This window comes from Aspergillus glaucus (genome assembly GCF_001890805.1).
Source record: "Aspergillus glaucus CBS 516.65 unplaced genomic scaffold ASPGLscaffold_8, whole genome shotgun sequence".
In the NCBI taxonomy this organism is placed as follows: Eukaryota; Fungi; Ascomycota; class Eurotiomycetes; order Eurotiales; family Aspergillaceae; genus Aspergillus; species Aspergillus glaucus.
Genome location: NW_019170460.1, coordinates 188,997 through 200,288, shown reverse-complemented (window position 1 = coordinate 200,288; position 11,292 = coordinate 188,997). Strand labels below are relative to the sequence as shown.

Below are 11,292 nucleotides of genomic sequence, written 5' to 3'. Positions count from 1 at the left end.
CTCATGCGGTAGCCGCTGCCTGGCGATGGCGGAGAAACAGGACGCTCACTCTCCCTGGGGGGTTCTGATTGATGGTAATCCTCCCAGGGGGTCTCATTCTTCACCGGCTGCTGTTTCTTTGCGCTTCGGGGCTCCTCGCTAATCGGCCCTGGCGGGAAAGCAGCAAGTGCAATCGGCGCGAACTCTCCTGGAACCCTGATGTCGCGGTCCTCTTTGGAGGGAATGTCGTTGTTCACTGGCTTCCGTTCCTTTTTACTTCGTGGCTCCTCGCTGATTGGCTCCGGCCGGGAGACGTCAATTGCAGTTTTCCTTGGGTCATCACGAGCACTGTCCCGGCTTGAGCGCCTCTTGGGTGGTCTATCGTTTCCCCTGGGGCGCTTTTCTTCGACAACCGGGCGAGGAGAAGGGTCCTCGGTTGGTTTCACTGACTCTTCCTCGAAGCTACCAGGCATGGTCTCTTTGGCCTTGGGTGCATTGAAGCGTCCGATGGCCTCCCTGTGCCACTTGACCTCAGGTGCATACTCCATAGCCTCTGGTTCTCTTTCCTCGCGAGGAGGCGTCTGAGCCTCATCCCGACCAGCCCCATGAGGCTCGAAGATGTGATGGGCAGGTTTGTGCCAAGAGGGTTCATATTCCGAGAATTCGTGGTATTCAGCCTGCGGTGGCGACGAGCGCGTATCGTAGTAAGGATCAGCAGTCATAATTGCCGGATCGAAACCTGCATCCTTGGTGGTGGCATCAAGGATAGTTGCAAACTCGATGTCCTGCTGGATAGGACCTCTTTTCATGCCTTCGGGCTCCCGAGCCATCCCGTGATCAACAGGATCCCTTTGCATGCCTTCGGGTTTCTGTGCCATCTTGTAATCAACAGGGTATCTTTGCATGCCAATAGGTTCTTGAGCCATCCCGTGATCAACAGGATCCCTTTGCATGCCAACAGGTTCTTGAGCCATCCCGTGATTAACAGGATCCCTTTGCATGTCATCGGGTTCGTCCGCCATCTCATAATCAGAGTCTTGCTCAGAAGATGTCGAGTGGACTTCGTATTCATGGGTTTCGTTTCCACCCCATGACACGCGGGAGCCAGTTGTCGATCCTTGTTCACGACGAGGTGCTTCTTCCTTCTGGGAAGGTTCTGCAGCGGACGGATCAGGAGATGCAACGTCTCTTGCTGACCCATTTTGACTATGAGGAGGCGTGGGCTCGATGAGATGCAATCGGGGAACATTCCAGGGGAGTCCTCCAAGATATTTCGACGGAGGCTCGATATTTTGCTGGGACGGAGGTTCCGGCTCATCTTCAGGTATCGTAGACATTGAGGCGTCCTCTCGATGCTCCGTTTGTGCATCAGGGCTGTGTCGGTCCTCCTTAGGAGCGAAATACGTAGCGTAGCTTTCGTGCGTAGGCTTCGTGCGTGGGGTCCTGGTTGTTGGGTTCTTGCCAGGTCTTGATTGATCTTCCGGTGCTATCTGGGATTCATCCTCAACATCAACATCAGCAGGCTCTGGCTGTGTTTGAGGCTCCTCCTTGGGCTCAGCACGAGCAGGCCGATCCCATCCCACCTCAGAAAACGGAGGAACTCGTTCAGCACGGCGCTTTTCACTGCGCTCCCTGTGGCGCTGGCTACTCTCAGAAGCGCTCTCACTCGGTGCCCCGCTCGGCATAGCCGCAGCTGCAACCGCAGCGCCTATCGTACCAGCGGCGGCAGGGCCGATCCAAGATGACGAATCGTCATCGTCCCATCGACGACGGTCCGGCGAGCGATCTCTGCGAGTCGATGATCGAGAACGGGACCTGCTCCTTCCTCGCTCGGGCTCTAGTTCCAGGCGTTCCAGGCGACGTGGTTCTCGACGTTCGTTCTCCTCTTCTTCACTTTCATGGTCAAGAAGTTGGATGTCTTGATCGCGGTCGTTATCACGTCTTTCTCTTTCGCGGCGGGCGGCACGGCGTTCCTTGTCTTTTTGTTCCTCGGTTAGGTCGAACTGGACTGACGCTTGGTCTGTTGGGCGACGTTTGTAGCTAGAGGGTGTAAAGTCCTGAAACGGTCCGGGATAGAAGTCGGGGGATGACTCTCGTCGCCGATGAGTGCGGTTCCAATTTGAAGAGACGTCGCTACGTTGCGGATAAATTTCGTCTCGTCCCCCAGACGCGGGGTCGTAGAAAGCGTCTGGTGGAAAGAACGGAGGAATGGTGGGGGCATTGTACACTGGAGCCGGCTCTCCCTGAGACGAGTAGACAGCCTGCGACACCGGTGTTACAGGTTGAGGTTGTTGAAGCGGAATCGGCCCGGGGCGAATAAAAGCCGGCTCCTGGGCAGAAGACGATGACGGGAAGCTACTAGCATTGAAACGCGGAGGATCTGAGGCGGGGATGGGGTCCAGTTGTTGTAAACTTTCAGAGCTGCTGCTGCTGGGGCTGGAGAAGTGTTCCCCCTCTTTACGGTAACCCGAAGCTAACGCAGCCGTTCCAAGAGCAGTGCCAGCGAGAATGGAGCCAGTGGGGAAATCACCGTGAGATGGACTGTCCTTTTTCTGCTCATTCTTTTTCTTGTCCTTCTTGCTTCCCCACCTCCAGTTCCACTTCGATGTCCCCGAGTCGGATGAATCTTCGCTGCTGCTGCTTCCGCCATATTGACTGCTGCCACCAAACGCCAGCGCGGAACTAACGCTAGATTCCTGTCCTTCCGAATAATCTTCCCATTCGTCATCCTTGGGAGCAGATGGGGCGCTCTGAGACCGATGCGACCGCGGATCTTTGCCGGCGAGAATTTCACCAGACCGACGGCCTTGAGTGGAGCCGGCCAATGTTGTGGCCATGGCACTCAATTCAAGGAGTTTCGCATTCACGTCCTCATCTTTCTTCTTCCCTTTTCCCTTCTTCAACTTCTTGGGTTTTTTTGCATATGCCGTTCCGAATGCAAGATCATCATCCAAGGACGAAGAGGAAGAATTATTATTACTAAACGGGAAGAAACCCTTTCGCGATTTGGGCCTGGGCTTCTTCTTGTTTTCAGAAGGGGTGTTGAAGAAAGATCCCAAACTCCCCGCGGTAGTTGGTCTTGAGATATCGAGGTAGGAAGAAGACGAAGAATCCTCCGTAGTCGACTTCTTTCGACCCTTGCCTTTCCTCTTCGGAGAGCGACTGCGCCTCTTCTGAGGGCGGGACGTGGCTGCCGCGGCAACAGAACCAACCGCAGCTCCGAGGGCAAAATCGCGAATGGGGGAGTGACGGTCCGATCGGGACGAGGACCTGGATCGAGAATCGGAGCTAGATCGAGATCGAGATCGCAAACGTGGTCCTTCGTATCTGCTCCTCCTTGGGTCCGAATAGGAGTTGCACCTGCTACCGCCTGGTGATTGACTGAGAGAAGAACGCCTGCGGCGACGTGAAGGCTTGCTCTTGCGGTCCGAATCACTTTCGCTGTCAGAGGATGAAAGGCGCGGACTGCTGACTCGGCTTGGTCGAACGTTGTACGAATCCTCGAAATCCTGGCTCTCGAACAAAGCTTTAGCCGCGGATCCAGAGAATAAACCGCCAAACCAAGACCTCTTAGATGAGCTCCTGCGTCGTCGAGATTCGTCGTCTGAGGGGGGCGAATAGCGACTCGACTTGTCCACCCTGGAGTCATTGCTGAAGCGATCTGAAGAGCGGCGGCGCGGCCGGTAGTTATGCTTCCGCGGGGCATCTCGCGAGGTGGTACCGGGCTCGAAGCAGTACTTGCAGACCCCAATGGCTTCTGTGTATTCCTCGTACATGCCAACACCCTCATGGTCCTTCCAGAAGTCGATAAACTTGTCCAAGGGGCCTCGCTGACGCTGTTGAAACGCCAAACCACCCGATTGAAACGGAGACGAGTGATAAACGGCTTCATGATCTGGGTGGTTCGGGTGGGAAGCGTAGTTGGGGTTATTCAAGGCGGGATTTGGATATATGGCTGGACCTGGCTGGCCTATGGGAGAGTAAGGCTCGTGGTTCTGCGTGTACGACGATGGCAAAGGATGCTCAGAACTCGACGTTGATGAGTTATGGTGGTGATTTGCCATGTATCCCACTGCTGCTGCCGCTGCTGCCGCTCCGATGGCGGGGCCCATGCTATGAGATTGAGTAGGGCTGTTTTGAGTGTACCCCACAGGCTGGGTACCGGCCGATCCAGGTGCTTCAGGCGGCACAGGAGAGTCTGGAGTGTCATAGCTGGGCGGGCCACTAGGAATACCGGCAGGGGCAGCAGAGGGTTTGCTTGGCTTTGAGGGTTTGGGAGGTTCCTCGGGCGGTTGTTGTTGCGGAACCGGATTATCCAGGTCTGGAGAATCGGCATAGAATTCCGCCGCGGAGCCAACTTGTCCCATGCTACTAGGCTCTGGAGGCGGGTTGGCGCCCGGAGAAGCGGGCATCAGATGTGCTTGGCTGTTGGGAATGACCAGGGGCGGGTTGGGACGAACACCTGGTTGGTTCTGAACCGACTGCCCCTGGTCACCGTAGTAATCCGCTGCCTCTCCGGCCGGGTTGTTGTACGGACGATAGGGCTCTGCTGTATTCGTGGGGAATTGGCCTGGGAATTGCTGCGGGACGTGAGGGTCGAATGTAGCAGGCGAAGTAGGAGACGAATCGGGATGGTTTGGCATTAGCGGCGGCGGAATCGAAACGGGATTATTGTAATTAGGGGAGTCGTAATTATAATTATTATCGTATTGCATAGGAAATTGAGAAAAGCCAGGCGACGCAATATCGGCAGCGAATTGATCAGAAGTCGTGTGTGCAGCACCAGTGTCTAGTGGGGGAAGAGACACATCACCAGGCGGCCAGCGCTGTGGCTCTCTCCGCCGGTTGCTCTCTTCGTTGGCGCTGTCATCCCGACTCCGAAACTCATTCCCGTTCAGCCTCCTGGGCACGGGTTCTGGACTGGACGACCGTTCGCGATCACGTCTGCGCGCACCCCGTGTATCGCGGTCAACCTTTGCGGCCGACTCGCTAGCAACACTGGGCTCATAGCTCCGACGACCTGACGAAGGCGGTGCCGAATCAGCTGGCAAGTCCCCTAGACTACGGTCACGGTCGTCGCCGCGTGAGGTAGCCTTGGACTTGGAATCGGTTTTCTTGCGCCAGATGCCGCTGGACTTCTTGCCATTGGAGTTGGACTGGCTGCGCCCGTCAGGGGTCGACGAGGACGACGAGCGCCTCATCAAGCCTTTAAACATCGTTGTTGTTGACCGTGTTCGATGTTTTTGAGAGATTATAAGTACTCCGTAGGGCAGGAAGTGATCAGAGCGAAGCTGCCCGAACAGCAAAGGCGATCACGATCATGTGGGGTTTCTGTCGCCTCGTTCTTTTTTATTCCGGAGAATGGAATGTGGTGGTGTTATTATTGAATAGATCGATCAGGGGAATGTGCGGGGGAGAAAATGGGTAAGAGATCTAGTATGAAATAAACAGTTCAATCAGCACGGAAACCATGGGAGAATTGTTTGTAAACAAGCGGAAAGAACCGTGGTTCTGCCTTGGGAGCTCTCGTTGCTCCAGGGAAAGGAACCCGCTAAGATTTAGCGTCTCAGCTGTGGTTCCGAGCGCTGGAGATGAACGGAAGCGACTTGAGGGTGAGGTTATACCAGTGAAGAGAGTAAAGATAGTGAACAAGAGGAATACGAGTAATAAGATTAAATCCCCGATGGCGATAGTAAAGTAGTAATAATGGCGGTTGCTATGATGATGCTCACTTTTTGCTGTGCTGTCGAGGTCAAGAAGACAACTTGACGGGTGGAGAGTCAATCGCGGTGAGGCTCCACTGCACGTGAAAACACGGCAAAATAAACAACAGCCAACGAAGCACTCACTTTAGAGCTGAGGGAAAGCAAAACAAAAGGAAAGGAAAAGGAAAGGAAAAGAAAAAGAAAATTCTGCACTACTACTCTGTACAAAGTACGAAATCCAGAGGGAAGCCAGCTAAAATTAACCAGGAGGGTTCAGCTCAGGCATTGACGCCACTCGAAATGGGTGGTTGGTGTGGCTGGCCTATCACGTCTAGTGCATGAATCGAACACTCACTCCGTAGGAGTAAGGTAGTTTAATATACCAATTATAGATCACTGCCAAAGTAGATCGCAATAATCAAAAAGTTCTCATTAGCTTTTCCAGCCGATTCCTCGTCCAATGTTGTATCCAAAGCGGCAGCGATCTAATATTGCATGCCAACCACCCCGATGTCCCCGGTACAACCACCCTCCCGCTCCGTCCCTTGATCACCGTGTCAACCACAGCCTCTGCAACGGTCTCGGGTTCGAGTAACGGATTAAACCATGTATCCTCCGGGGTGAGGTTCCGAATCAGTCCCGTCCGGGTGAAACCCTGTGCCACGAGGACGGTCCGCACGCGTGGGGCGTGGTACCTGGTTGTCAGTTCCGCAGCAAGACCTTCGTGGAAAGCCACAGCGGCCGCTTTACTGGCGGAGTAGTCGACCATGTTGGGTGCAGTGATGTGCCCGGACTGCGAGGAGACAGTAACCACCATACCGTGGTTGGCCGTGATAAGAGCGGGGAGAAACTCGCGGACAATGTGGTAGTGGGAGAAGGTGTTGACCTCGAACAAGCGACGGGTTTGTGCCTCCGTTCCAGACAGGATGGTCTGGCCGGTACAGATACCGGCATTGTTGATGAGAACCGTAGGCGTACCCAGAGAAGAGCGGATCCCTGTAGCCGCTGAAGCTATGGCATCAGCGGAAGTGATATCACACTCATAGTAATGAACCTTGTCTCCATCTTCTGTCTCCTTTGATGGAGTCTCAATATCCAAAATGGCAACGGTAATCCCCCGCTTTGCCAGTAGAAGTGCTATCTGTCTTCCAATCCCGTTGCTACCCCCAGTCAAGACGACAACTTCTCTCGTCCAATCGTACTGGTCCGAGACGCCATTGTTCAGGACCTTGTGGTTGATCCACGCGTTGAGACGACGTAGAACTGTCAGTGATGCTAGTCCATGTAGTGTATAAAGCAATCGTGGATGCTGCTGCGCAATCTCGCGGCCGTGAGATGTGAATTGGGCCAGGAGCAAGAGTGGTAGGGTCTTCCAGGGACTAAGAAGAGTCCTCTGGATCAGCTTGCCGCAGACGTCGGCGGTAAATCCTGTTCGATTGTTAGTTAGTACAAATACCGTCAGTGAGATATTCCGATGCTAACCCTCGCGCGATGTCCACATTTTTGCTCTTCACTTATCGGTGCAGTCTATGCCAAGGTTGCGGGGAAGAAAATATATATAGTTCACAGCCCGCATCCATGCCTTAGGCACGTGCATTATATGCTAGGATATAGAATATTCGGGCACAAGGGGTTTTTGAACCACGGAAAATTAGAATGCAAAACCACCTGTTGGGGATAGTTAGTGACCAGAAAAGGGGAGCGGTTTCCTCCCATGGCTCAGGAATCAGGAGTCGCCAAACTCCTCGGTTAAAAACCATGCCGCACTTGACACCCTCGTTATTCAAACCAACACAGTACCCCTAGTCGACCACGCCCTTTCTTGGAATGAGACAGCTTGATACAAGCCTAATATGGCTTTTTGTACCGTGGAGTTCGTTTTTGGTCAAACAAGAGAGGTGGATCCAACGGCATCGAGTGCTTACAAGAAATCCGGTGTTATTATGACATTTATGGAAGATGTGCACAAAAGAAACACACGTCAAGGGACGGTTCTACTTGCAGACATGAGCAACAGCCAGGGAGTAGTACCCTACTTATGGGGCACAACCTGAACAGCGGTATTTGTCTATTCCAGCGAGTCATGTAATCTGCACCAGCCTCAGGTTTGACCGGCAGACGCAATGACAGGTTCACACTTATCTACTGGACTCGAACGAGCCGGTATAATTGGGTGAGATGATAATACTTCTGCTGTGATCCACATGCACACAAGTTGCAGCTGAGTTTCTGCTCATTTTAGCCCCGCGGGGTCTCTCTGGAAGAACTTCGACCTGCCATCTGGAGGAAGCCACAAAGGATCTTTTTCAATCCCAATTGCACTGTTCCTGAAGAGCTAAACATAGTATCAGATTCTCTCAGTTCCCCTATCTACGTCTGGGAAATCAACAAGCCTCGCCCCAATGCCTGATAATACCAGAAAACGCACAACCACATCTGACTCTTCAACAGACGGGTTGTCGACTTCTCGGAGGAAGTTGGCACACGAGGACTACACAGTCGGGTGGATCTGTCCCTTGGAGGTGGAAATACCTGCAGCGTTGGAGATGCTGGACGAAGAGCACGAAGTTCTTCCTCAACAGCGTGGTGATAAAAACGGGTACCACCTCGGCAGCATTGCTGGTAAAAACGTTGTGATTGCAGGGCTATGGGTACCGGGAACCAATCCTGCAGCTGTGGCCGTTGCCCGAATGTGAATGACCTTCCCTAACATCCGTTTCGGTCTTTTTGTTGGAACCGCAGGCGGGGTACCGGTGAAGACTGATTACGGGAAGATTCGCCTTGGTGACGTGGTAGTCAGCAAACCGACCGGTATAAATCCTGGTGTAATTTAATTCGATCATGGGAAGGCTCGTACTGGGTCGTTTGAACGTACGGGGGCACTTGCACCTCCTCCGGCCGCTCTTCTTCAGGCAGCACAAGACCTGGCGGCCACACGGACTCGATCTCGCCGAGATCCGATTGTACAGAATATCGAGCGGATTGATACTAGTATACCAAGCTTGTCTCGATTCAGGTTTCCAGGGATGGCACGGGACATCCTGTACCGTTCTGATTATATACATCTCAAAAGGACGGGGTTTCTTGCCGCAAATGTGGATGTAACCCTAATCGTCAAATCGATTCCGACTCAAGCGACTCTGACAGCGAGATGGAGGAGGATGGTGAATCCCGTATTGTGGTCCATAGAGGAACAATTGCTTCTGGCGAGCCTGTCATCGAGGTGGAAAGAAGAGAGACCAGTTGGCTGCAGAACACGGTGTACTATGCTTTGAGACGGAGGCCGCAGGAGCCCTGGCCGCTTTCCCTTGTTTAGTGATTCGGGGGATTTCAAACTACTGTGATTCGCACAAAAATGACGAATGGCAGGGATACGCAGCTGCGGCTGCGGCTGCATATGCTAGACAGCTATTTTTCCACATGCCAATTGAGCAAGCAAGGTATGTTTATATGCTAGTTTTTCTCAATACCTATACTTACAAAGTTTTAGGTTGATACCGGTTCCGTCCATAGAGGAGGATCTCAGAAAATTAGTCAAGCGCATCGAGGATATGGAACGTCGCGAAAGTTTTAATCTCATTTCCATGACTGATGGTGGGGACTCCTCCAGCCGGGGAGAAGAAGGCACTGGAAGATGGCTATTGGAAGCGCCAAAATCCAAATCTTGGCCGAAGGAAGGCAAGCAAACACCGTCCCCTCATGGGATGCCGGAGGCGAGAAAGAACATATCCAAAGAAATTCCGCGGTTGATGCTGGACATGATATAGACTCTATGTGGCAGAAATTTCTATTATCAACATCTAAAACATAGCTCTCCTGCTTGATACTACTATATGCCCTTTTGAACCCTACATTTCCCATCAATTTCCCATCAACAGTTAGCTATTACCATCTGTGATTCTTAAGACCTCGATTGAATAATCAAGAAGAGACTGTCCATGAAGGAGATTGTGCTCTGCAGCTGTAGCATCCTTTGAGTTCCAGTCCATACTGGCTTTCAATTGTTGCGATATTGTGTATGTCAGATCTGCTCCATTAGTTCACATGGTACAACATGCACAAGTGCCTGTAACTAATAAGGAAAAGAAGGCGCATGAACCTAATAGAAACTGCTTTTGAATCCAAATTGAGCTGTGCGGTATTACTACGATTCCAGTTGAAAGACAAAAAGAGATGTTAGGAAACATAAGCCGTCTTTATAAATTGTTTTTCCGGGGTCCGTAGTTCTATCAGTACAGTGTTTTACCCAGGGAATCTTCCTAAATTGTAGATGTTATTATCGCTGTTACTCCTCCAACACCTCATTGTTCCTACTAACTTGACACCCCAACAAACTCTCAATGTGCCAGGATTCCTAGTCCAGCACGAGCTTGGTCAACATCAGCCAGCTCTGCATCACTGCTCCCGGGGTCGTTTTCTGTAGCAGCTCAAGACTGTCTGGTTCAGTTCTTGAAACCTCAGCCAATACTCCACCACAATGACATCTCGACGTTTATCAAACCGTAAGCTCGCCCATGGTGCCGCGTTTTCAAGTCTCATTTGAGATAACTCAGTGCATTAGTAATTCAACGCTTGGTATCTGATATCCCTTCTTAAGCTATGTGAGAATCATGTTGACATGACATGCTCTTTGTCATTGAAAGAGATTGTGCTGTGATACTATCCATTCTACTACCCAAAAAGTTGGGTATCAAAAAGTTGAATATTAGAGTGATTCTGTGCCTAATAAAGAGTACCAGTGATTGATCAAGACAAAAAAGCCACTATCTGGATCATAAATACTCTCATTTCTAGGCTGAGGTTTGTTGTCTGCATGTGCTAGTTTAATCATGTTTTCTCTGTGAAAGGGATTGGGACTATGTGTTGTGTATGTAGAAGTATACTTTTTACATAGGAAAGTTATGATAGGACTGGAATGTTGAATGAAGCTAAGCTCAAAACAGTCACAAAACAATAGATAATATCAAAGAAAACAGGAGATAGAGAATGAAGGAGAACATAGAAAAAGAAACACTTCCAGGAGAAGATGGCCCATTATTCTGGAAGAACTATGTCTTCAAAGCTCGACGTCACGGACGAGAATCCTCTCTTAGACCACTATTCCTACTGCACTTCCAATCCAATAGCTTTCCCTATTCCCTTTCATATTCCTATTCTATACGGAGTATCGAGGGCCACTTACTCCCATCCATTCGTCCGAAGAAACAATGCTAATCCTCATCCAGTGAAGTCAACCTCGGCAGAACACCCGACTAACCCGAGTACCGTACAGTACTACAAATAGTACCAAGCACCGAGTAGCGTAGCCTATGCGCAGCCCAACCCACTACCATTACTCCAACGGTCTAGACCACTTCCATTCCTCGTACTTTGTCCTTCATCCTTTATACCCGAAGATCTACAGAGTACGGGCCCCGTACTGTTGCCTGTCAGGAAGTACCGTTAGTGGACCCTGCGTACCGGGGGTTAGATACTGGTAGATCACTGAACTAGAGGAAATGGATTGACAGCTTAACGTTTAATGGGTAGACTAGGGTGTCCCGACGTTTGCTCCTCGGAACGGTGTACATGTACTCCGTACCCTTTTTTATTAATTGCCGGGTGCCCG

General features: G+C 51.5%; 3 protein-coding genes across 3 annotated transcripts in view; 1 reads left to right on the top strand and 2 right to left on the bottom strand.

The window, feature by feature from the left end:
• Window positions 1-5,195, bottom strand: part of lah (involucrin repeat protein) — a gene marked incomplete at both ends in the record, with an annotated part of 18,087 nt that extends 12,892 nt beyond the window's left edge. Inside the window, one exon of the mRNA XM_022543422.1 lies at window positions 50-5,195. Within this exon, the coding sequence (XP_022401685.1) occupies window positions 50-5,195 (5,146 nt within the window). The remainder of the gene's footprint in view (window positions 1-49) is intronic.
• A 907-nt stretch (window positions 5,196-6,102) lies between these two features.
• ASPGLDRAFT_65795 (short chain dehydrogenase/reductase family protein) lies at window positions 6,103-7,185 on the bottom strand (the record flags this gene model as incomplete). Its single annotated transcript, XM_022548945.1, has 2 exons — window positions 6,103-7,112; window positions 7,167-7,185. The coding sequence occupies 2 exons, from the start codon at window positions 7,183-7,185 to the stop codon at window positions 6,103-6,105; spliced, it is 1,029 nt and encodes a 342-aa protein (XP_022401684.1).
• Window positions 7,186-8,086: 901 nt separating this feature from the next.
• Window positions 8,087-9,451, top strand: ASPGLDRAFT_34636 (uncharacterized protein; the record flags this gene model as incomplete). The annotated part of the gene is made up of 3 exons (XM_022544454.1): window positions 8,087-8,335; window positions 9,054-9,124; window positions 9,175-9,451. The coding sequence occupies 3 exons, from the start codon at window positions 8,087-8,089 to the stop codon at window positions 9,449-9,451; spliced, it is 597 nt and encodes a 198-aa protein (XP_022401683.1).
• Window positions 9,452-11,292: the final 1,841 nt, after the last annotated feature.